The sequence below is a fragment of the Pholcus phalangioides genome, unplaced genomic scaffold, assembly GCF_987345545.1.
Source record: "Pholcus phalangioides strain wild (caught in Gottingen) unplaced genomic scaffold, Ppha-v1.0 ptg000019l_1, whole genome shotgun sequence".
Taxonomy (NCBI): Eukaryota; Metazoa; Arthropoda; class Arachnida; order Araneae; family Pholcidae; genus Pholcus; species Pholcus phalangioides.
In genome coordinates, this window is record NW_028301612.1 from 4,393,334 (window position 1) to 4,419,233 (window position 25,900).

Consider the following 25,900-nt stretch of genomic DNA (forward strand, 5'->3'; position numbering starts at 1 on the left):
TCCAGGGAAAATTCAGAAATGTGATCATCCCCCTTTTTTTATCACGTACACATTTATATGAAATATACCGCTGCAAAATCATCCATCTTTCATTAGTATTTACCTACCTGCACTACCATGAGCTTATATAAGAATTGACTTTTTTCCCCATCTTTCTCACCATTGCTCTATTTTGAAAAACAAGTTTCATTGGTTCGTTATTTTTCTCCCTGTCTCTTCGTATCACTAGCATTGGCTGCTTGATTTCACAATCGCGCCTTTATCTCCTGTACGATGTCGCCAACTGTCTTGTTTGTCAATATGAAAAAATAAAAAATAAATCTGCTTTATTTTTAAGCGTAAACGTAGTACTGGTGTAATGGGCTGGACGTACCTGGGTTGGACCACCTTGAAATGAAGCACTCCTCTCTCAGACTTCACGTAGGACTGCTGTAGTGCTGACTCAATGATAACGCTAAGCATTTCACGTTTTAACATGGCTCCCCTCTGTGGTTGTAGGTAGATGAAGCTCACACACACACTGACTAAAAGTAGACAGACCTCTATCAAATCAAGTCTTGTCAGACTTCACCTGTGGACACATGATTGTATCCTTCCCCGCCTCCTCCGACATGCATCCGTATTTCCTTAAAAATACCTTGTATGATCTTTCCCCGTTATCTTTTTTTTTTTTATTCCTCTTTTTTTTAACGTGCATGTGACTGTTTCGTTCATAAGAGCCTAACCATTCTCTTTCCTCTCTGTTCTTCAGATTTTCTTGTTATCATATCCCTGTCGTTTTTTTTTATTTCTTCTCCTTGCTGAATAACTGAGAATTTTTCTTCGTAATTGCACTTCGCGTTTTAGCGTTTTACTTTATCGTGTATATTCATGCGTAAATGGTAAAAAATGGGGGGAGTCACGTTTAAGGGGAAAGTAAAAGTCATCCATTGGATGTTGTGCTGAGTGGCTGTTGTTAGTTATCCGAAAATTTTCCTCTGGGCTGTTAGAAATGAATACTGTACATTCTTCTTCTCGGTATGTCATGGAGTCCCAGATTGCAGTGTATAAAAAATTATTATATTTTTTTCGAATACTTTGTCCATGAAACCTGCATTATCTTTCTATATGTACCATATGCGCATGTTTTGTTACCAAATTTATGCACCAGACCTTTTTATCTGAGGAAAAGTTGTGATTTGTTCATGAACTGGTATCGATTAAGAATTTTATACCTCGAACAATTTTAACACGTAGGTACCTAAAAGCAGTATCCAGATATTGGGAAACCCCCCCCCCCCCGCATGATTATCTTTCATTACAACCAGTATTCAGATATGTGCAGCTAAAGGCACGGGGCAGTGAAATTTGATTAAGCAGTTTTTTAAACCTCCCACGGGTGTAATCAGAAAATTACTAGAATTGATGCTATGCGTCTAGCATTTTGAATAGAAAAATGAATGAAAATGATGGACGTAAGCATGTTTTATTCCTAAATCTTTATTCATTCAATGAATGAAAAATACATATTCACAACACAATATACTATACGGTGTTTATAAAAATAAGCAAAAATCTGTTAAATAACCAATAAAAGTATTTTATTGTCAAAAAAAAAAAAAAAAAATAGGTTTCTTTACATAAATTTTGATTCTGTCACGTTTTGTGTCTAAATACGGTTCCGGATTAATTCTGTTCGAAATAGGTAAAACATGAAACAAATGCAGGACGTCACAGATTTATTTTACAAGACAACTACTATTCGCACTTTTCAAGCTGCAATTCGAATACACGCGTTAAGGGCGTTAATTCTATTTCTTAAGCATTAAGCTGGCATTTCTCGAGTAAGAGTTTTAGTTTCTCTTTGACGGGTGCCTTTGTAGGCCTATACGTGGGGAAAAAATCATGAACCGTCCAGACGATTCCACAGCTTTCTCATTTTCTCTCCTGCGCTATGACGTCATCAGAACATCGGCGCTGTCGCGAAGTTTGCCGCTAACTTTGTGCGATTTAATGGGAAAAAATGTGCTGCTTTCGGCCCCAATTATTGATTTTACATTGGAAAAAGAACTATTTACATTATGTACACATAGAAATTGTCAGCTATTTACGTCATTTACACATCGAAATTGACAGCTATTTGCATAATTTTCGTAACAATACTTTGCACAAATTATTGTTGCATGTTCTAAGCGCAGAAATTGTTCACAATGTATACTGCAGTATTTAGGAAAACTTCACTTCAATATTTGAAATCAGTTCATCATTTTTCGAAATTTACATGTTTACAACACCAAAAAGACTTGATAAAATTATTTTTTCAATTCGGTTTTATTTACTGTTATTAAATTTTTTTTTTAAATTCTGTTTAGCTATATCTTTGTATCTAACGAATGAAAATAGTTTATTCGTGTATTTCATTTCCCGATTTTACGATGATTCGATTTAGAGTCTATTTCTTAAGACTGATTCTTTGAAATGTTGGGACATAGAAGAGTTTCAGTATATTTTGACGATACATTCAAGATAATGTGAAAGCAACTAGTGATCTTAGAAGATAATTCCCTGGAGAGAAAATATAAGATATTTTTATTCATTCCATATATATATTTGTGTTATTTGTTTTTCCCCAATATTTACACATGTACGCAACGTGTTTTGATTGTTGGCAAAAAAAAAAGTGTAGCAACCACATCTTATCCCACCACACTTATCTTATACATCACACACACGCAAACCATAACTAATTTAATTTAGGATTTTTTTTTTCCTGAATGTATCATTTCCAGGCGTTTTTATTTTTTTAAATATGTTGAGTCATCCATCTCGGCTAGGCAAAGCATCTGCGTCACACCAGTAGATTTCGTTGGTAATTTTTTAAACCTTGTTTCTCTTACCCATTCACAACTCTGGAGGTGGGCAGTTTTCTGTAATGAATGTTGTTCTCTCAGCGGGGCAAAAAAAAACCGGCTGTCAGATCTGTGCGAATCTATCAGATCATGCTGGTATTTTTTCTCTTTCTCTATTGCCAGTGGTTCCTCCGGTCATCCTACATTTTAATGTAGTTCCTCAGCACGTTCATATGGATGTATAGTATTCGCTATCATCCTCTACACAGACATCTTCGACCTTTGTACCCTCTCTCCGGGTTTTTGTTTGCACACTGGAGACCCCTTGCTGCTTTCAATTACACGTACGAGTATCTATTCATAGTTATTCCTACTTACAATTTTCAGTCCTTATCAACTAGTATTCGTTTCGTACATTTCTTGATTTTAAGATGAACCTCTCTGTTCTCCCATGATCGGTTACACCTTTTCTTGTCTGCCTCACTCCCTGTTCTGTCATTTTCATAAAACATCAACTTATGAAACACACTTCTACACGTGCTAGCCATGGACGTGCCCGGCCAACATACTAAACCCACGAGCTGATGTTTGCTGCTATGTATATTTTTTAATAAGTAGCCCTGCACGCTTCGTAGATATGGTGTGCTATAGTATGTCATCAATGCATCGTCGTGTCATTTTTATTTGTTATTTTTACTAGATATTGAGGCGACACCTTAAGCCATAATAGAACGTTAGTAAAGTTTATGATGTACGACATTTATGTCAGAATCAATACGATTCGTACGACAAAAAAGATTGCGCGAAGTAGCTCTAAATCAACATCACTACATTTAATAGGGTAATTATCCCGTGATAATTCTGTGTAACCAAAGAAAAACCACCAGTTCAGAGCAATGGCGTAGCCAGAAATTTTGTTCGGGGGGGGGGGGACTAAACCCCGAAGTCCCCCCCTGCCCCGCTACGCTCTTGGTTGAAAGTTTGAACAACGATAATGGAAATTAAAAGAATTTTTCTCATAAGCAACTCAAATAACACTGTACCTTCGACAATCTTTTTCTGTTTTACATCGAAAATGTACGCGTATATGTCTGGCAGCTTAGTATGGAATTTTCATATTAAAGCGATTCGTTGGAAGTTTTAATTGTATATTAAATAGTTCCACGAACTTCTCCAGAAATGTCCATATTTCATTTCTGATTTGAAACATAAATCTTTGAAAATGGTCCATGTATCTGTTTTTTATATATAGGCCTACAGAGTGTCTTGGTAATTGAATTTATCTCTATTTCGATGCAATTTTCCAAGATTTCAGTATGTTCCATTATTTATGTCTCGTATTTTATGTTCGCTGTAAATAGTTTTTCTTTTCTTTTTTTTTCATTCCCTTATCGGCATGTGGCCGAAATATTATATATAAAATGACAGAGAAAAAAAATCTCTAAAATAACCGTTCGCACTCTTTCTCCTCTTTCACTGGGTGCAATGTCAGATATGGGTCCAAGGAGCTTTATGGGAAGAAAGGGAGGAAGAAAAATATATTTTTCTTTTGTAATTTCGGGTGTCGACGCTTTTCCTTACATGGGCAGAACAGAAAACTCAATTTCAAAGTGGCTATAAAATAGCGTTATTTCGCTTTCAGCAGAGTTGTTGTATCGAAGGGTGAGGATAAATTGTATATCCCAGCTTTGCGGGAGAAGTTTAAAGTAAAAAAAAGAGTCTTCTGGACGATGCCTGAAAACTTCACTTGCTGGACATATCCTAGACGTAGGTGTATATGGGGGGGTGTTGGTCGCCGAGGAGAAGAAACAAAAGCGGAGGAGCTGTAGAATTGATTGTTTCCAGTTTTAAAACAATTGTTTTGCTCTTGAGAGCCAGGTGCCTTCTATTTCCCATTCCCCCCCCCCCCCCGAGTTTAGAACGTAACCCGAAAGCTTACAGATAAAATAAGTTATGAAAAATGCGATAAGACTCAAAACTGAAATTCGATTTTGGACGGCCATGTTTCTTTCAGCATGTGTTATGGACGAGGAGAGCGAGCAGCCCATCCGTACGCTATATGGTTTTTATATATTTTGTTCTTTTTCGTATGTCGTTTCTTATATTATTTCAAGAAAACTGCGTGTCTCCTCGCCCACGAGGTTGACCACTTCTCATTTGATGATCGGTCAGCGGAGATTCTCGGAATCTCGTTCTCCCGTTAGAGATCCGACGTTTACAATGAAAAGTCTTGTGCCATCTGTTACCCGCTGGACAATCTCGATTCGATATTTTTCCCCTCTTTACATTTGTTTTTATTTTAAAACATGGTTGTTTTTTTTCCTCTTGTTGAATTTAAGAAACGTTTCTAAAATTATTGGTACATGACCGCTACTTTGTGAATAAAAGAAAACATCCAGAAGTGATGTAATATGAAATGTCCGCAAAGCAATTCATGAAAAAGTGATTTTTTTTTATCACTGTTTTCGTTTTCTCTAACTTTTATAATATTTAATAAAATCTGTCTTTATTTTTTCGAACACGTCACACGTTCATTCTACATCCTATCACACATACCATACCTTTCAGATGATTGTAGATAGCACAAAATATCAGAGCTTCAATTGTACACATCCTATATTTTTAGCAACGCTAATGTTTTTATTGGTGAAAAGTCAGTACCCACCCACCTTGTAATTATAACCTCTTAATAAAAGTGAAGAAAGTTTTTTTCATGAAAAATTGTAACATGTTTTTTTAATTAATGTGTGAAGTTGAAAAATTTAAGAATAGAATTTAATAATTTTTTATTGCAGAGGCTATTTATTCGAAAAATTCACTGTTTGGAGGGCTTATAGTCTATAATTTAAATTTTTTTAAGGTATGTATAGAATTCAATTTAAAGCAATTGAGAGAAAATATAACTAAACGCTAGAAGACGAGATCGCATCAGGGCCTGATTCTTCGCAAAGTAATTTTACGGTTACATTACCTGATCGTGTCTAAGACTTCATCTTCATTGCTGGTTGAAGAAAAAGACTAAAAAGCATTTTTTTTGACTGGCTCTTAAAAAGTTAGATACGAAGTTCGGACGATTGCTCATTTATTTCCACTCTCATTGCCATTATTTTCCACTATCTTGCTCAATCTGTCGCTCGAATTTTCGAACCTATAAATCGCTTTGCTTTTTATTTTTTACGTTGCCCTGAAATTTCGTAACTTAATGTTGGGGACGCCCATCATTCGAGTTCACTCACTGTTGTTAAATTTTGACGTTACATATGTGGTATAATAAGAATGTAACAAATGTTCATTTGAAAACTATTAATGTTGATTTGATGTCCCTGATTTTATTTTTTATAATCGCGTATCTTTTTCTTTTCTTTTTTTTTTTGTTATATGCGTCGGTATTTCCTGCAAATTTCGTAGCCGTATGCTATCGAAAGAATTTCTCAGCCTATTGCTGTCATTCATCCTGTTTACTGCTTTTGTTTTTTTTGACGATTTTTGTTCCCTTTCTGGGCCTGATTTATTTCTGTTTGAGGATAAAAAAGCCGAATTTTTCGGTAACGCAATTATTTTATGAACATTTTTATTTTTTAACGTAACACGACTGAAAAGCATGGCTAATTTGCAGAGCTATCATCCGAAAGTTCGAATGACAGATTACGCTTGCTTGAACTTAGCCAAACCAGTGGTTCTCAACATTTTCGAGCCCACGGCCCAGTTTCATTCATTTTTATGAGTCGAAGGCCCGGTCAAATACATGACCAACGGAAAATGAAATGCTAATCACTCAGGGCCGCGTTCCGGCGGTTGAGAAACACTGAACTAAACCACACATGCCCCTCGTCTATATTCCCATGTGGACCCTCTAACGAATTTGTGCATGTTGGAATGTGCATTTATGTGTTGTGAACTTAAGCGAAGTTTGTTTCTGTGTAATGCTTATTATAGTGATGCCATCAATTTTACTAAAATAAGTGAAGTGTAATGATTGAATAAGTGTGTCATTCTAGGCCTGTTGCTCTCTGTGGCGAGACTTTTTAACAGGGAGATCTGCTCGCATTCTCACCTCGAAGTTGGGAACCACAGAAAACCCAATTTCAAATTTTTTACTCTCTCTTCAGTCACGCATAAATTGAGAAGAAAAGGGGTGGCCTTCCTGACAAAGCAAAGATGACATCTGCTTGATTCAAAATGAGACTTGACAAAAAATATTTTTGAGAACTCAAGTCTCGTCTTCAATATTGGTGATTATAGACCTAATATAACATAAAACGTTTCGTTTAGGTTCGACCTCCACGTTTAGATTTCCATTCAGGAACAAATTTTGTAGAGCCATTGTGCGGTCGTGTGGGTATCAATGATGACTTCGCATCACATAAGCTCTAGTTCGATCACCGCCATCGCACATTGGATTGGGTAGAGTTAGTTTCCGAATTCCGTTAGAGAGAAGTACATGTCATCGGCAACTTGTTTTCTCGCTCAAATTAATTTTTTTCGGGTAGATAAATTCATATTGTCTTTCTCATATTTACTTTCTTTTAGACGGCATTACACTGGGCGGCGAAGCATGGCAATTTGGACGTTATCAAACTGATTGCAGGAACACACAAGGCTGACGCTAACACCAAGACGGTAAGTTATTTTCATCCATTGTGTTGATAAAAAAAACTATGGATCGATTTTCTTATGTTAGTGTTGTTTCAGCAAATCAGCGGGATTTCTCGCTTAACTAATTCTATAAGTAGAGGAAATGATGATTATCGTTTTGTTTAGACGCACGTAACTTGAACTACGCCTACACGGAAATATTTCTTTAAAATGTGACTCAATTCAATTAGAAAAAAAATATTCAAACAGTTGGTCGCGAGCACCTCCGTACTTAATGAAACACCTCTGTCATAATATGTTATCCCACATAATCATGGAGAGCATTCCTCCTTGCTTATTTGGAACTGTCAAGGTATTGGTAACCTTCTCAACTAAACCTCTTATTGAATTCGCACAAGTAGGACATTATCTGATTTCAGCATGTGTCACTGATGCCATGTAATTTGCTCTTCTGATGATGGGCACGGTGATAAAAAAAATAGATGAACATCCTCCTAATGTATACTTCCATTCAGCATAGCGGTATTTGTTCGAGATCCATCGCAATTCGAAGCGTTCTTGTAATTTCTTGTAATTGATTATTACGCATCACGTGAACAAAGCCTTATCCGTTACATTCATCTCGTATAAGCATTTTCTACTGGGTTTATCATTAAAGAAAAAATGTTTGAAAGAAGCCGATTTATCATAGAGAGAAAAATAAATAAAAATATCCAGTACTTGTGATGTACATGGAAAATCCCAGAGCTAGCAGAACACGAAACGAAACTCCATACATCGAATACGATTGATATCGAAAACATTTCTACCGCTTCGAAATTCCGTTGTAGGATGTTGAGGAAGAGACTATAGAAAAACAATTGCATGTTTGTATGTACGTGTGCAGGAACTGCCGTAAACTAAAAGAAAATAAAGATATAATATGAAAAAAGTATCTCGAGATGTACTTGCTCACAGGGATGACCGATTCTTCATAAGAAAGAGGTTTAGAGCCCAACTGGTGATAACGTTCTCCTATTGAATAGCGAGGATTCAATACTAAGAGAAACTGAAAGAAAAGGAGATGAAAAGTTTAGTTGTAAGTCCTATCTATATCCTTATTCGTATATAGTGCGGGCGTATCCATTGCGGACGAAGAGTCAACTTCTTTGTTGTGGGGAACAACAACAAATCACCTTATACAAAAGGACTTCATTTCATTGTTCTATGCACTCTTTTACGTACGTTGCTTAATGTCATTATTTCAAAGTACTATCAGGTCTAGATAGTACAATAGTGGATGACAAATCACGAATTCCGATAGCATATGAAGAAATTAAAAATTGCGATTTCTAATCTTGTTACCGCCGCCTTACTTTGCACTGTTCGAAAAGACTTTAGTCGGAAATTTTCATTCCTTCGAAGAAAAAATAAACACCGTATATCGATTGTTTGCAGATGGAAATTATTGAAGTAAAATAAACAAAATCCATGATGACTTTTTTCTCTTTTTTTTAATTGTCCTCGAGAAGATGCTATTCGTCTTTGGCGTTTCTTGTAAAGAGCAGAATGAGAGAAAGTGCACAACCAGAGAAAATTGAAGAAAGGTTAAAAAACAGTTTTTCTGACTAGAGCGTTGTCGATTTAATTTGACTAAAACACTGAATCCAATCCCTGTTTCTCATTGTTAATGGTTGTCATCATCAGGAGACATTTTGAGGTCTAAATTTTGAAACTTCAGATCTGCAAAAATCGACAGATCTCTAGTCCAATAAGTCTCTTATGTGGACACTGGCTCAAAAACTTGATAATTTTTGTTTACAAGCTGTCATTTTAAGATATACTTTCTTGGGAAGAATTCTTAAGCGAAACCCAATCACATAAATATGATGTGTCCTTTAAACTATTTAAAATTATCTCTACACCCTACAATCTTTACTGCCAAGGAGCATTTCTTCTCTCAATGTGACCTAAAAGGGTGTTTTTTTTTCCAGTGTTTCCGAATACCTTACATTTTCTCTGCCTAATGGAGTGTTTTCCATATAAAGTCACATTGTTATGTTGAATTGTCAAAATTCATCATAACATTACATCAACTTAATCTTAAAATAGTTTTAATTGTAGAGAAAAGAAAAGATTATTATATTGAATGGATTTGCTTTATGGGATGTCGGACATTTTTTTTTTTTTGTACAGCGGAATCTTGCATAATTAATCATATGCTTATACATATATTTAACTGTATATTTTTTATGCTGGTATATAATAATAATGTAGTTGGAAAGCAAAATCTATTCTATAGAAAGTTTAGGCCTTAAGATGCAGTTGTACACTGTACTGCTGCCTAGGGGCCCCAGGTGAGAAACACGGATCGAATTACAAAGGGTTGTTTTGGTCCTATAATATTTATTAGAACCTGGGTGAAATAATTTCAATTTTGGAATCAAAGGTAAAATAAATTTAAAAGGAAAGGATGAAGACAACATTGTAAAATTGTAACGAAAGTAACATCCGAGTGTAATTCTCAGCTTCATGTTTCAAGCATGTTAGAATTAAGGAAATTTCGAATAAATGTTTTAACCCTTCTTAAAGGCCTCTCATTTTAGCATCGACGAACCTAGATAGTATTTTGTAAAGCTGATTTTTCAATTCTGATTTTCACCTGCTGAAAATCGGAAGAAAGTTTACTCAATTAAAATAGATATAAATAATGGACATGGATTAAAAGGAATTTTATTTCTGCTGTGCCGTTTAAAGATTAATTGGGGAAAATTTTTTTCACAACCCTGATCGCTGAAATTCTAAGCTCGAGTAAAAGTGAGTATAGCATGCGTGAGTGGTGTTTTGATGCAGTTTATATTAAATGTGGAGACGACCCCTTTTTTCTTAGCAACGGCAGCAAGAAAAGTGTAGGTGTTGTACTTGGGCATAGTAAAACAGGTACAGGAAAAGGGATGTAAATATATTCTCTTCCTTCGAGGACATCTTATTGAGGCCGCAGGAGAGGACACGAATTAAATGGAAATAGGCAGACTTTTAGTTTGGGATCCGTATTCGTTCGAGGGTTCAGAGTACTAAAAACACTAAACATTAAGTTCTCCCTGCTTTTTTTTAGTGGTCCATTTGTCTATCCCATTTAAATCTTTGCGAGGAGAAAAAAAAATACTTAATATACGTATTTACATATTCTTAATTTACATAATTTTTTTCATTTCTAGATCTTATCGTTGAAGTCCCTATGTAACTGAGGTCGTCGCATGGTCCCCCACTAATGGGTGAGGCTAACAGAGCCCCGGGATGATTCTCATCATTTTTCACTTTCCACACTATAAATTCATAATAGAATAGTCCGTGAATAATCTGACCCAGTGGGCCCCACTGCAGGATGTGGGGCAAATGTGTACCCATGTCGTGCCCGGGTGGAACTTCGTGTATTTAGATGGCCCTGGGTGTCACGTAAATTCTGCAGTTTAAGAATCCTCACTTCTAGTGGATGAAAATTTCCGAAAAACAGTTTTTAAAACTTAATGCTTTCTAAGTTATTTAGTCATCCAAAATGTCTGATTTTTTTTCTTTCTCAACGACACTATCTCATTAAAATTCAAAATGACAATCAGAATGTCTCTGCGAATAACAAGAAGTTTTTCTTCTTTGAAAACTCTCCGAGTTCCTGAATTTTTAAGGGTTCTGTGGCGTTTGATCACGCGGAACCCCCCAAAAGCTGTCACGGAACCACAGAGTTCCGTGGAACACCAGTTGGAAACCCATGCTCTAGTTCGTATGCTAAGTGAAGATGCTTATTTGAAAATAAAATAAGAGTCTTGAGTAAGTAAAGTACTCCCTCCAGACTGGTACATACCACTGCACAACGGAAGAAAATTTTACTATAACTCTCCCTTTCAATAAAATTATTTGACTTTTACGTAGCCCTTGCACCCGATGAATTGAAAGAGGCGAGAGAACTCACAATGGCAATTAATATGTCTGCATTGGCGTTAATAAACTCCCCACTCTTCGCCTCATTAAGCTTTGATTTAATTAAAATCGCTTTAACGCCCTCATTTCCTCCCAGATCTCGCTTCGACTATATGGGGAAGGGAGAAGTGATCCCAAAACAGCTATCACCGGAACGTATTTTGGAGCCTCTTTTCTTGGTATTGTGCCGTTGTGTGTGTTTATTAAATGGCCATTGTTCCACCCGAGTGCCTACCCCATCGACTCCATTCTCCCGACTTTCATAATCGCTCTCTACTTCCTCTTTCCCACCTCTGCGATTATTCTGCCACTTTTCCCTCATCATACCCAATCCCTCTTTTAGGAGCTCCTCGCATTACAAAGACGTTTATTCACCGAAATCATTTCACATTCTCTCTAATAGAAAACTTACAAGCACTTCCTTTTGTGGGAGGCACAAACGCCCGCACGCCCCTTCCACTGGAGGACTGCTGTTGCTGCTTCCGATAGAATCTTGAGGTCGCGAAGAAAACTAGCTTTTGTTTCCATGAAAAGTTACCTTTTGCAGAGAGAGAAACTGTTTCAGTAAAAAGATTTATTTGCCTGGCATCTTTTTGAAGGCTCAAAAGTTTGTGACAGCTTTCCGCGTGAACTAACGGGCGTATCTAGAAGGGAAGAGGGCCAAGGCGGAGTTGATTGGAGGTATTTTAATAATAAAGCCATCTTTTAAAAGGTCTCTGAAAGTTTTCGCATTCAAATTTTATTCGCGAGACAAATTATGTTATTAAAAGACGTGTAATATGCGTGAGAAAGGTCGGACGTTTCCTCCTTTTCAAATCATTTTATCGTTCCATCTTGCTTCCAATTACAAATGCTGGGCTCTTGAATTCAGACTATTGGATGACAAATTTCCAGACTTAGATATTTCGAAATTCTTCGTTGACAATGTCAATAAAAGGACAAAGGGGGATCTTTATAGTTTTCAATTAGTGTAGGCTAATTGAAACGCTCTCTTTTCAGTGTAAATTATTTTCACTATTTTTATATGAGATGTGCATGGTAACTTTTTATATGAGATGTGCATGGTAACTTTTTATATGAGATGTGCATGGTAACTTTTAATATGAATGTGTTCTATCACACATTTTTCTATATTCGTGGCAGTGACTAATCTGTCAGTGGCGTCTCAACGAGAGCTAGCGGGGCCTAGATTTAAATAGGGGCTCCAAATTATTGAGTATTTTCAGTATTTCTGAAATTGACATATTATGAATTTTCATTTATACCGAAGCTGTTTTTATTCTCGATTTTCATTTCGGAGTTTAATCGATCCTGAAACGATTTTTTTTTTTCATTTTACTTCATTTCAGAATAAATTAAATAAATGATTTCAGAACAAACAAATATTCTGAATTTATGTGAGAAATAGTTCTTGAACTAATTAAAGTTAAAAAATAATGAAAGATATAGTTTCTGCATTAATGGAAATTAAGAATCGAAATTCGGAATTAATTAAAAAAGTAAATTCAGTATTGTTAAAGGAAAGAATGTAAATAAAAGAAATATAAGAAGCTAGCAAAAATACCTGGCAATGCCCGGGTTTTCTTATACTGGAAGCGTAAGAGAAGTGACGTGACAAACCATTGTAAAGGAATATACATGTTTGAAACTTGGGACCTACGGTAATCAAAACAAACATACCAAAATTGACCGCCTAGCACTCCAGTGGGTTAGGGAAGCCAGCCTCTGACTGTGGGGTGCCCGAGTGGCATGGTGGTAAGATGCTCGTCTACCATCGTGAAGGTTGTTGTCAGGGTCCCGGGTTCGAACCCAAGGGAGGATATAGATAAGATATTTTCCCTAACTAACTCGAGGCGACCACCGATAGACAGCGCCTTCACTTCCAACCCATCTCACTAATGGCAGTAAATTGCAATATAGCGATATGGCCAGTGTTGGTGTTTGGTGAAGTAGCCTCTGACTGTGCAGCTGGTCTAAATTCGAATCCCGGTTCGGGCATGGATGTTTACTTATACTAACAAATTCCCTGGACAGGAGGATGGATCTTGTGGATCTCTTGGGAATACGTGAGCATCACGTTATTTATCGAAAGTGCAAAAACATTTTGAAAGTTCTAGAAATTTCCGGGCCTGAAAGGATTATAGAAGAAATAAAAAAGGAGTTAGTGGTATTTACAATTAGATCTTGTTGAATGAAACAAATGCAATGAATTATTCCTCAATGGTTTCTATACGTCATCTCTTCAGAATAGTTTGTAACCACTGAACCAAATAGACTTCAATAAGTCATCTGTCTTGCGCACCAAACTTACAGTGGACTCACGTAATAAAATTATTTTGTTGGGCCTGTTCTGTTAAAGTGTAATCTGATGTATGAAAATTTTACCAGAATTATTGTTGAACACAAATACGTAAATTCTGGCCTAGGTTCCTTAGAATAGCTACCTGTTCTCCATAAAGGTGAACAAGTGAAAAGATAGAAATTGCGTACTAAAAAAAAATTTAACCCTTATGTTCTTTACAAAAAAAAAAAAGTTTCCATTGTATTCGAAATATTGATAGTCTTTGCTGCTTATAAAAGTTTGACTCTTCTCGCACCCAATGGGGTTATCATGAGCTTAATGTCAACTCATAGTCCGATGTAATCAGGTTTTCTTTATTTCATAGTAACGCCCGCATTTTCACGGTTGATTTTCGATGAGAATCCCCGATTCCTGTAAACCGTTTTTGTTTTATGTAGTTGCTCGGCAGCTTTCGGCATTTCGGAACGCAAAAAAAGGAAAAGTGAAGGAAAATAAATTCGATCAATTGATTTGAGTCGCTCTTGTTTCAGGACAGCTTCCTTCTTCGCTGGTGGCCTCAAAAGCTAAGTGAAAATCACCGTGGTATTAACCGACACTATAATTTATTACTCATAACGATACATGAAGGTATGGGGAGAGATGGACAAAGAGAGATTCGCAATGCCAAGAAAAGAAAACTAAATATGGTTTTCTCTTCCCAGCACGGCGTGCATCGGAAGTGTCTTCTTGCCTTTGGAAAGATGTGCGAGAGCACCCGGGGCCCGTCATTGTCTGAGAGATGATGGATGTGCTTCTCCGTGCTTGTATTTGTGGACGGACGAGGGTTTCTAGGGACGGAAGGAAAGTGGACGGACGGTTAGCGCCCGCTGGCATCAGCTTTTGCTTCATTAACGCTAGGCGCACAAGTGTGGGTGTAATTAAGCTCCTCTTGTGCCAATTACTTCCGAAAGCTCTGGCGGCTCCCGCCATTCACACACGCGTACTTTTTCCCCCTTCTCATTGCTTGTTTTATTTCTTTCATTAGAGGCGTGGCACTTTTTTCTCTTCCCGCTTCACCTTTTGGGCAGCATCGGAATTTCCTTTTAGTAAAACGGTATTGTTCTCGTGTTCTTGGCATCTTCGACACGAGTTTGCTCCGTGTTTTCAGCTCTCGAAAGTTCTCTTTCATTCCGTACTTTTTTCTCTTCGGTTTTTTTTTTAGTCTTTTTCCTTTCATTATTTCTTCTGATCGGTCGACTTCTTCGGACATAGGAAAAACAATTCCATTCCTGGACGAAAAGATTATTCGAAATTTGTGCTAGACAAATTTCTAAGCATCATTTCTACGTGAATTTTATTCTTTTTGTACGATAGTAAATCACCTAGTGGTAGATCGTGGTGCAGTACTGTTGGTAGTACAGTCGATGCTCTATTTTTCCAACGGACACGGTTTTACTTCCCCATTCTCTTATCTTGGCCGTACAAAGGTACTCTTTTACAAAGCATGCCACTTTACGAACTACTCTGGTCCCAAACTATATGTCATTTCTTTGAGCGTTTCTCCTATTTACTAACTCTTTCGATTTATGAATCAATTCTTCAAGTTCGTAAAAACCATAGACATATCCTGTTGCCCGGTCCCTTCTTTCTTTGAAGCACGCACACCCCACGTGACGAGTTGAATCACAAGACCATAAGCATCCATAACTTGGCGCGTTATCTTCACAACACATTCTTTGTAATGCGTAAAGAGTGAAGAAAATTTACATTCGCGTTATCCGTGGCCTTATTTAAAATCAGAAATGAAGCGCATTTTATTATACAAGAGCAATAAGTATACGGTACCTAACTTTCACTGATGAAATTCCTAATCAAAATTAGTGCAGCAATTCTATTTTTGTGTTACAAATTTCTTATTTTCCCTCTTATTTGTCGCTTTTTTTTCGTGGTTCATAATACACAAGGGCGTACGCTGGATTGACCTTTGTAGTGGGCACACCGGGTTATATTATACCTATGATAAAAACGATCTTGGCTCTAGCAAAATTCTTCTGTCATCGCTGCTGCTGTTGGAGCTCAAAAGTTTTTGAACGTCTTTGATGCAAAATGCACCGGAATGTTATTGCGTATTAGTATGTACTCTTCATTCCGATGAGGATGGAAATAGTTCACTATAAGCCTACAATTTTCTCATGCAAACGACCGCCGTGTCTTATTTTTACAGGGTTAAAACTTTAGTCCGTTTCAGCTCAAATAACTCTCAAACCGTTGGTTACAGAAACATACTTTTAATCAGAAAAATTATTTAAATAACGTCCCAATTTAGATGCATCGTTTTACTGGGGGACGTATGTGTACCAAGACACAATTTTTTGATACGGTCTTCCTGTTTAGCTTCTAATTAAAAGTTGTTGCCCTGCCTTTCCGGAGCCCAACAGTAATGATAATAATAATTCCTTGTTTCTAAGTGCAATATTATCCGAGATATTTCAATTCAGAAATCGGTAAAAAGAGAGAAGGAACAGCATATAAAGCAAACGGGCACCATAGAACAAGCTTTCTTGTCCTTCAATATATTCAGTTCTTTCGCTCATTTTTAGGGGTTTTCGAATTAAAATTTCTCATCTACTGCACTTGGAAAGATAGAATTTTTTTCTTTTTTGGCTCAGGACAACAACTTTCGAATTGAAAATTGAGAGACAGGAAGATCGTATAAAAAACTGAATTTTGTATCTCGGCTCGGTGCATATACATCTTTTAGTAAAATAAATGACATAAGGTAGCCTGCTCTGAGGTTAGTGGAACCGGTTTTTTTTTTATTAATCAAATTCAACTTAGCACTAAGAACCCAGACTATAAAACTTGAGAGGTGAAGGAATTGGCAGAAATTCATCACTTCTAATCATACTTTTGTCTTGAATGCTGGACCATTGAAAGATAGTTGCATAACGGATTACAGGCTTCTCTAATGGAGGGGAGGGAAAATTACTGCGAATTTGTTTTGCAGACGGAAAGGGGGCGGGGTTGAATGTCCACCTCCGCTCTCCCGCCTAAGTCAATAATAACATTTTTTTACTGAACGGGAAGGACGATCGCCCTTTTTGCCGCTTCCTGTATCCGCCTATGGGTAGATGTAGTACCAATTTCTCCACATCTTGCTTCCCCGGTATCTCAACATCAACTGGTCGCCCAACAAACATACAAGTATTTATTGACTTTTTAATTGTGAGGTTGAAGGAAACCCATCACCATCCTTTGTTTCTGGTCGTTTTAGACATTCTATGCTTATGTCTATGAAGCTTCATTCTTCCCCTATTTCTCGACAGTTATTTCTCAAGTCCATATAAGAAGCTAGTGTTGACTCATTAGTCTTATCCCTTTCTTCAGTTTCATAACTAAGCTGATAAAGCCAATATAAGTAGGCGCGAGGTTAGGGTTAGCGTATATTCATTGGGTTCCACTTGCTCCATCACAGGAAAAAAAGGAGGCTGTAACCCTCTTAATTCCCACTTCCCCTGAAGAAGTATAATTATATTAAAACGATAGATTGAATTTTTTGAAAAGACCCTCACAGTTAAATATCGATATTAGATCAATCCGAATAGTTCAAACGTAAAGGGCACAACAGATAGCAACATGATTTCAAATACGTAACTTCTCTGTATGAAGGAGATATGATCGAAGTGTTCAAAATTTTCAATGGAATGCATAAGATGGACAATGAATTATTAGTACACCATCAATCGACTGTTTTTACAAGGGGACACCAGTATCGATTGGTGAAGGACAATGCAAGGCTATGGTGTCGCAGGGAATTTTTCTCTAATAGGGTTGTTAATAAATGAAATAGTTTACCCCCGGAGGTAGTAAATTGTAACACAATTGACACGTTTAAAAAGTAATACGATAAACATGTTGGGGTAAATCGAGAAGCTCTATCCATACTTAGAATAAGATGACCATAAGTATTCTTTATGGGCATTGTATAGTATTTTATAATGTGTATATATTGTTTATAATTTTTATTAATTGCATTTTTAATTGGGTTGCTGTATTTTTGAAATATGACATCCATATTTTTATGGGCACCTTTTTCTCAACCACCTCGTTGGGCGTTTTGCCTGTTGTGGCGTTGTATTTATATATGTCTTTTTGCAAGGGTGTAAGAGCAGTTAGCAACACCACATATATCTTTACTGAATAATTACGTACCAAAGAAAAATTCCACCAGAAACCATTTCAGAAGCTAACTGAATTTTCCAAGTCATAGTGGGTTCCACTTACCCCGAATTTGTACTTACTTCAGTGTGCCTTATCTAAAATTGACATTTTATGGTTTGTACGGGTCAGAGGAAAACCGGGAAAACCTGGAATTGTCGGGGAGCGTTTTGTTACTAAAAAGTCAAAGAAAGTAGTCCAGTTTTATTCTACAACCTGGAAATTTCTGACAACGGACCTAGAAAATCGTCTGATCGAAAGCAAAAAATAAATAAATAAAAATAATTTCCTCGAAAAAGGGAAATCAAGAACTTAAATTGCGATCTGATAACATCGTAAAATATTCCGTAAATCTCGCAATGGAACGCAAAAAACGGTAGAAACTGCCGAGGAGAAATGAGGATTTCGTAAGTCCGTGTGGAAAAGCATATTGCTGCGCCCTTATCGTAACTGCATACAAAGTGGTTTCCGAAAACTTATCATAACTGGTGTAAGAAATTAAGAGAATTTGCAGACCTGGTCGATTATCTCTAGAACTACTGTACCGATTTTATTGAAATTTGATATGTATATACATTGATACAATACAAAACAAATAACCATTCAATAATTGTAATACACACGCATGATCGTGCGTAACACTCGTTGGAGTAGGAAGGTATGAAACAGCGGTTGCAGAATAAACAAAAAAATGGGTTAATAGGGGGGTATGGTCCCCTTTTACAGATATAGAGGTCTCGCAGCGTGATTTAATACTTGAAATAAGGCAGTTTATCATTTCCTGTGGCCATTGGTCCCACTCGTTCAGCAACGCTGTTTTCATTCCCTGGATGGTTCCCGGAGGGGGGTTGCGAGTTGCAATTGCCCTCCCTAGACATGCTCTATAGGGTTAAGGTCTGGAGATCTGGCTGGCCAATCAATCCGGCGAATATCCTCACTCTCTAGAAAATCGTCGAGCAGAAGAGCTCTATGTGGCCTCGCGTTATCGTCCATTAAAATGAACTCAGGGCCAACTGCACCCCTGAAAAGGCGAACATAGGGCTTCAAGACCTCATCCCTATACCTCACACCAGTCACAGTGCCTCTTTCAAAGACATGGAGAGGTGTGCGGGCATCCAACATGATGCCTGCCCAGACCATTAAACTTCCTCCGCCATAATGGTCAATTTCGCGGACATTGGAGGGTAGGTAGCGGGTCCCTGGTTCTCTCCATATGAACGTACGGCGAGAATCGGTGCTTAGGCTGAACCGGGACTCATCAGTGAAGAGAACGGTCGCCCATTGATCCATACTCCAATGTCTATGCTCTCTGCACCATGATAAACGGATTCTCCTTGTCTGTAGAAGTGAGCGGGACGCAAACAGCAGGTCTTCTTGCAAACAACCCCCTCTCATGAAGTCTTTTGGAAACAGTCACCCTTGATACACGGGTTCCTGTGGCTGCATACAAGTCACGAGAGAGCTGAGAAGCTTTAGCACTCCTGTTACGCCTCGCTATAATCGACAAATGGCGATCTTCTCTGGCCGTCGTGGCTCTTGGACGACCTTGCCCAGGCTTTCTTTCGATGGATCCGGTATCCTGGAACTGTTTCCATAAGTTACACACGACATTGGGCGTTAAATTGAACTCTTTACAAATCTGGACTTGAGATTGGCCTGCTTCTAGCCTCCCCACAATTCGCCACCTCATTCCATCATCTAAACGTTGGTGGTTACTCATTTTTACTGTTACAATTTGAAATTAACCGATTGCTGCAAAATAACACCAAGAAATTCGCCGAGGTGTGCTAGCGAACGAAATGCGTCTTAACTTACGCGCGCTTATAAAGCCTGTTTCTCTACTGGCTCCGCCTACACACACGTGTACGCTTACGTATTTGACGTACAAGATTTGCATTTTTGTCTAGAAGCAGTGGTTTTACATTCAGTTCTTTTCATGAAATTCGATAAAATATGCAAATTCTCTTAATTTATTTCACCAGTGTAAAAAGCAATGCGTAAAAGTATCAGGAAATCTCAGTTGTGCGAGATAATTTCGTAAGTTGACTTCAGTGAACAACGCCGGATGAAACGTGTCATGATTTCCACGTGCGTATTTTTTATTTAAAAACAATGAGGGGGAAGAAAATTACAATAAGCGGATAATTTCGATCTAGAATAAGCGGATGAAAACCTGAATTTTCAGTAGGCTGAATGGATTAAAGCGGTCAAAAATGACCCATATAAAGCGTGGTGTTGGCTTTGTAGCAAACTTTCAAATTGAGCAATATGAACAGGCAAGCTATTCAGAGCCATGCCAAGCATGTGCAATCAGAGGGGGTTTTGTAAACAATCCCCGAAATTATTTTCTGTTGTAGCTAACGCAAATGCGGAATGTAAGTCACTGTACAAAGAATTGTGATTCAGTGAACAACCTACAATTAACTACTAATTATGTCATAAAGGAAACAGCAGTGAAGGCTTAAATTTTGTGGGAATTAAAATAAGTGATGTCTGATAATAATGCAAAAATGTTGGAGAAATTTTTAAGGTAATGTTTCTAGACAGTGAAATTGCAGAAAACTCAAATCTTGCATTCCGTGATTGTGATCCATTTTTCCGTCAGATGTATTTGAAAAGCATGTTTACGTATATAAAAAAATGTAATAATTAATCTACTATTATGATGTTTTTGATAATAATTTTAATTAATATAATGAATTTTACAATTAACATGCCTAATTTTGTATGCTTTTTCATTGTATAATTAATATGACTAATTTTGTAGTTAATTTTATCATTAATAAGCTAGTTTCTAATTAATTATAATTAATTTAAATTAAATTTTTGATTAAAAATTACCTGGAATTTTTTCAAAATTTGAATGGAAAAGTCAGGAAAATGTTTTTACGAAAATTAGTATGAACCCCATGCATTTAAATACTTTTTCTAATTGAAAGTATGTTTCTATAGCCCACGGTTCATGAGTTATTTCAGCTGAAACGGGTCCTGTATATGTTTTGAACCCAATTTCACCCTGTATATATGTATTTGTGCATTTGCTGTTATGTAGTATCTTTTCTTTACTCCTTTTCGTATTTTGAGAAGTACAGTTGACCACTAGTTTTATAACCTTTATTCTACGTAATAATACAAAAACATTTGGGTCCTCTTAGAAGTCACCGCTGTGTTCATCAGAATCATTCGCATGATTTCGGGTCATTAGCCACATAATAATCCTTTAGCAACTCTCTAATATTATTTTTGTAAGAGTGCATCAGAATATCCTATCCCATCTCCGTGTGTTTTCATCTTTTCAATTTAGGAAAAGAACAACTAAAAAACACGATATAAAGAGCAAGGATAGTGTCTCGTCTTTTTAAAAGACGACTTTCTTCCTTAGAGTAGGGCGTAATCGTTGTGTTTTGGACTACGACTTTTCAAGCGTCAGCCCATCAGGAACAGATTAACGAAGCGTAGAAGGTGTCGAGTTACCCTTAGTGAGATATTCCTTCTACCTACCGCCTCCTTTTGCATTATTTTTTCGCCTGTCTTAAAGATAAGAAATAAGTAGAAAAAAATCAGTCGCCTCGACTCCAGATCGCAAATTAACGCTCTCGCTCTCATTACGAGAAGATGGATGTTACACAGATTTTTTTTTTTTTTGTTATTATTATCATTTTATTCCTTACTTCCCTCTTCTCTTACGCTTCTTTCATCCCGTTTATTCGCTGCGCTACTCGAGAGCGCTAATTCTCTTTTTATAATACAGCCTAACAGCATTTCTAACATTTGCCAGAGGTATGAAAAAAAATTGAATTTCCGTGAGGGAGCGAGGGGAAAAAAATGCCCGTGGGATAAGGTGCTTTAATATCATCATCAACATCGCTCTGATGCTGTAATGGCTTCTCTTGTCTATTGGGGATAGGGAGAGATTTAGTGAAAAAGCATCTTTTCACATATGTAAAGGGAGACAAGGGGGAAAAAAATCATCTCATTTTTTGCCCTGTAACGTTGTGTCTGACTTAAGGGAGTGGATGCATTATGTTTTTGGGGGAAGGGAACAGGCTCCAAGGAGGGTATTTTTCATAAGAGAACTTTTTTTATACTTTGTACTCAAAAATTGGCCGCTGTTTCGACACACTGTTTACCAAACAGAGCTGTTACTTCTCGCCCTCCGACATTTCTTTTATATGCTTTTGTCGCTGGGAGGTACTGAACCTGGTTTGAGATGAGGCTTCTCAAGATGGAAACGGAAATACAGTAGCATGCGTGAGCTCTGCATGTGTGCGTGCACTAAAACAGCTTTGGTGGGCGATCACATATTTTCCTTAGAGACGTTATGGATCTGTGAAAAATTCTGTAACTTCTATTCAAATGTGAGTTTTTTTTTTCAACACTAATGTCACTTGTGATGATAACGTATCATCACTAGAGATGCGTATCATTATTTGCTTTTCAAACGAAAACGCAGCATAACCAAAGGCATACTCTAGGATGGGCATAGAGCCTTGTATTTCCCTCTCCCAAGACGATCAAAAATGAAATTATGTTTATATATTTTCAGATATTTTTGTTGAATAAGATTTAATTATGGAAAGAAAATAATTTCATATTAGGGCTATAGGAATCGATTAAAGTTTTTAACTGGTTAATCAGAAAATTTTAATCCAATTTAATCGAATATTTTTCGTAACTATGTACTATAATATTAATAGACGCTGTAAAAATATATATTTTATTAATTTATGCGTTAGATGTAAATAGATATAGGAACAGATTAAAAATTGAAGCTGCTCGCTTGGAACATTTAATATGCTGAGCATATTTGTCAAATTCTGGAAATTCTTCACTTGGATCTTGTCGTTTTTTTCGAAAATCGGTTATTTTAGGTTAGTCACTGATTTCAAAATTACTTTCGACCATACTGCTGTTTTTTTTCCTAGAAAATTTTCCCAAATGGTACTTGGGGGGGGGGGGGGTGGATGTTTCCAGAATGCGAAAACCGCTGTTCACCGTGGAGACAATAAATTTTGGTGTTCTAAAATTCCCATCAAAGTCGATTTGAAACCGAAATGACTAGTTTTTGTTAAATTCGATAAAAATATTGATTCATATTTATATTTTAAAATACAGATTCAAATAATTTTAAAACATGGTCACTTATCCGAAGTGTTTTTATGTATGGGAACCTACTTTATATAAGACAGTTAGTCGGTTCTGTCAAACAAATCAAGTTAGTTTACAAATTTTTGATAAAGACTTTAACCGAACTTTGATCGAGTCGATTGGCTCAACTAAAATTTTTAACTGTGATTAACGATTGATAGATTAACCGACAAATCAGACCAGCCCTACTTTATATGCTATCTTAATCAATTTGTATTAATTTAAAATGTTTTTGAAGGTTTGTAAATTTCTCTAGAAAAAAATCCTTGTGACCCTTTTCCCAAACCAGGTGCTAACCTCGAAGACTGACTAATAATAATTTAACACTATGCATAACTAGAGTTTGGAGCTTTCCCTCGAAAGGTTAGTCTTGCGTACGCCCCTAAACATAGACGTCGGAAGTGTTTTAGGCCTGTGGGTGCTCAGCTCGAGCTCTATACAAGAAATTTTGATTTGCGATTAAATTCTGGGGCGCTCAAACGTGTTCTACAAAATTCTGTGGGTTCTGGAGCATCCCCGGCTACGACGTCACTGCCCGTGAACATAACTCGAAAAGGACCGAAAGATGTAAAAATTAAAAAAAAATTACAGTAATGCATTAATATGGAGCCAATGTTCCATTTTTTTCCTTCTCACAGCAAACTCTAGCCTACTTAAAATTATGCAGAACAATTGAATACGAATAAAAAAAAAGATTTTTTTAGACAAAGCAATTCATTGTAATTGGTGATAAGAATAATTAAAATTTTTGCAACAAAAAAAAATCACTGTCTTTTCTGCTTATTATAGTTTTTACAGTCCAATGAAAGTTTAATATTTTTCGAGAATATCTTTTATAAAATAAAATTCTGGATAAACATGACTTGCTCTCAATGACTGTCGTCTAATAGTTTTCTAGCTGTGATAATTTTTTTTGTTTTTAGTAGTGTTCATTGCAGGAAATTTTGTTTCTCAAAAATATGACGCGTTGAAAATTGGAGTATTTCCATTGCTATTTTTTGAAATGCCCTTGTTTGGGAGTTGCGTTAAGTGTAACCTTAATGACGTAATAGCTGTTGAATATTTCAATTTCCTTCTCTCATTTCTTATTTCTGTTCATTCTTCCTCTTCTGTAAAATTTATACATGCTGGCACGCGCACACACCTGAAAAAAGGAATTTCTTACATAAAACTACAAATATTATGCTGTGGGTAAGTACTCGTTCAATCAATATCAAGCTCGTTCAGCTTTTTCATACATGTGGCTTTAGCCAAGTGGCGTTAGGGGTTTCGCTTAATTATGATATTTGGGTATATGTCTGGTTTTTCAGGTAGAAGTAGCGGTTGTTTTCTACAAGCTGCTCAGAAAATATTTCGATGTGTAAGAAATGAAATCGCTAGAAAGATTTTTTTTTCTTCAGATATTTTCAGAAACATCTGCCTTTTTTTTATTGTTATTTTTATGCTTCAATTCTGATCGACAACCCTTAAATTGGAATCTGATAGATGCCGACGTTTTTAGCCCGAACCGAAATCCCTTGGTTTTTCGTCCTTCCAAATCAGGCATGTGAAAAGAACTTCCGTCCATCGTTGACGAACGTGGCTAATCGTATCCTATCGTAGACATACCCTAACAAAATCGTACATTTCCTCGATTGAAAGTAGTGATCAGAGGGAGAAAAAAAAAATTAAATCGCTGTCACTGATCAGGGCTCTACATGTTATAAAGTATACGGGGCTGGAAATGATACAACATGTATATACGTACGAGAATTTTTTTTTTACATCTCGTGTATGCCTTTGTACTTCGATTGAAATTTTTGACCTTTAGGGCCCGTTTTTCTTCCCCCTACTTGTAACTTACTAAGTTTTTGGTGTAAATTCTGGTGATTGACAACATGTTTCCCCGAGAAAAAATCATTTTTGAAAGGGGGAAACGAAGGAGCATTTTTTCCCTGTGGCTTATTGCATACACACACGCGCGCGATACATGGGAAACTGGAAATGACGGGAGAGCTGTGTGAACTGGGATAATACGAGGGTACAATTTCATGGATGAAAAGATGAAAAGAAAGGCAGATATCTGTGTGTCCGTCCTTTATTCCTCTGGTGTCTGCCTTCTTGTGTCCTAATCCGACGGACAACATTTGCGACACCTGGATTTTTTTTTTACTTCGCGTATATTTTGATCTAAATGCAAAATATAGGGGATGGCCAGGCATTACAAGACGACAGATGTTACTTCTTTGATGGGCGATGTTGTCCCTCACGCCTTTTTTGACAGGTTCTTCCATCCCTGTGACATCCCTGGCTTCTCCCATTTCGTCGTAGCGGCTGTGATTGACAGCCGTTCTGTACAGGTTGTCCGGGGGAAAAATGGAGCTTTTGTGTCGTCTCTAGCTTACCCCGGTACGTTTTTGTCTCGGGGAGGGAGGGAAGTCAACTTTGATAAGTCATGAACGAAATAATTTTTTTACGTGTACATAGTTCGATTTCTCTTCTGGTACTGATTTTGTGATTCGTATCTAATCAAACAAATCTTCACATCTGGGTTGAATATAAAAATACCCTCTATTTTGCCGCGGATATACACACCAAGCTGAACGAATTATTGCTACGGTTGACGTATTTGCTTTCGTGTCTGCTCGTCTCGTTTTGTAGTAGATGCTCGGAAAATTCGTTATTCCTTCCCCTCATCATTGGGAGAAGACTTAGATGAATCTGATTTTACCCGTATGAATTTTTTTTTCATTTTTTGAACTATCAACAAGAGAAAAATACGCCAACGTAACCGGTGAATCGCCCAAATCGTCGTTGGGATAGAATAGTACAGCTTACCAAAGTTGACAGTGAACGTGACTTTTGGTTTCGGAGCACGAATACCAGAATCCCCACC

At 37.0% G+C, this 25,900-nt stretch overlaps 1 protein-coding gene across 1 annotated transcript in view; it reads left to right on the forward strand.

Moving 5' to 3' along the window:
- The window catches only part of LOC149071132 (ankyrin repeat domain-containing protein SOWAHC-like), a 132,682-nt gene that overhangs the window by 49,780 nt on the left and 57,002 nt on the right, over positions 1 to 25,900 (forward strand). Inside the window, exon 7 of the mRNA XM_089248109.1 lies at positions 7,359 to 7,448. Coding sequence (XP_089104235.1) covers positions 7,359 to 7,448 — 90 coding nt within the window. The remainder of the gene's footprint in view (positions 1 to 7,358; positions 7,449 to 25,900) is intronic.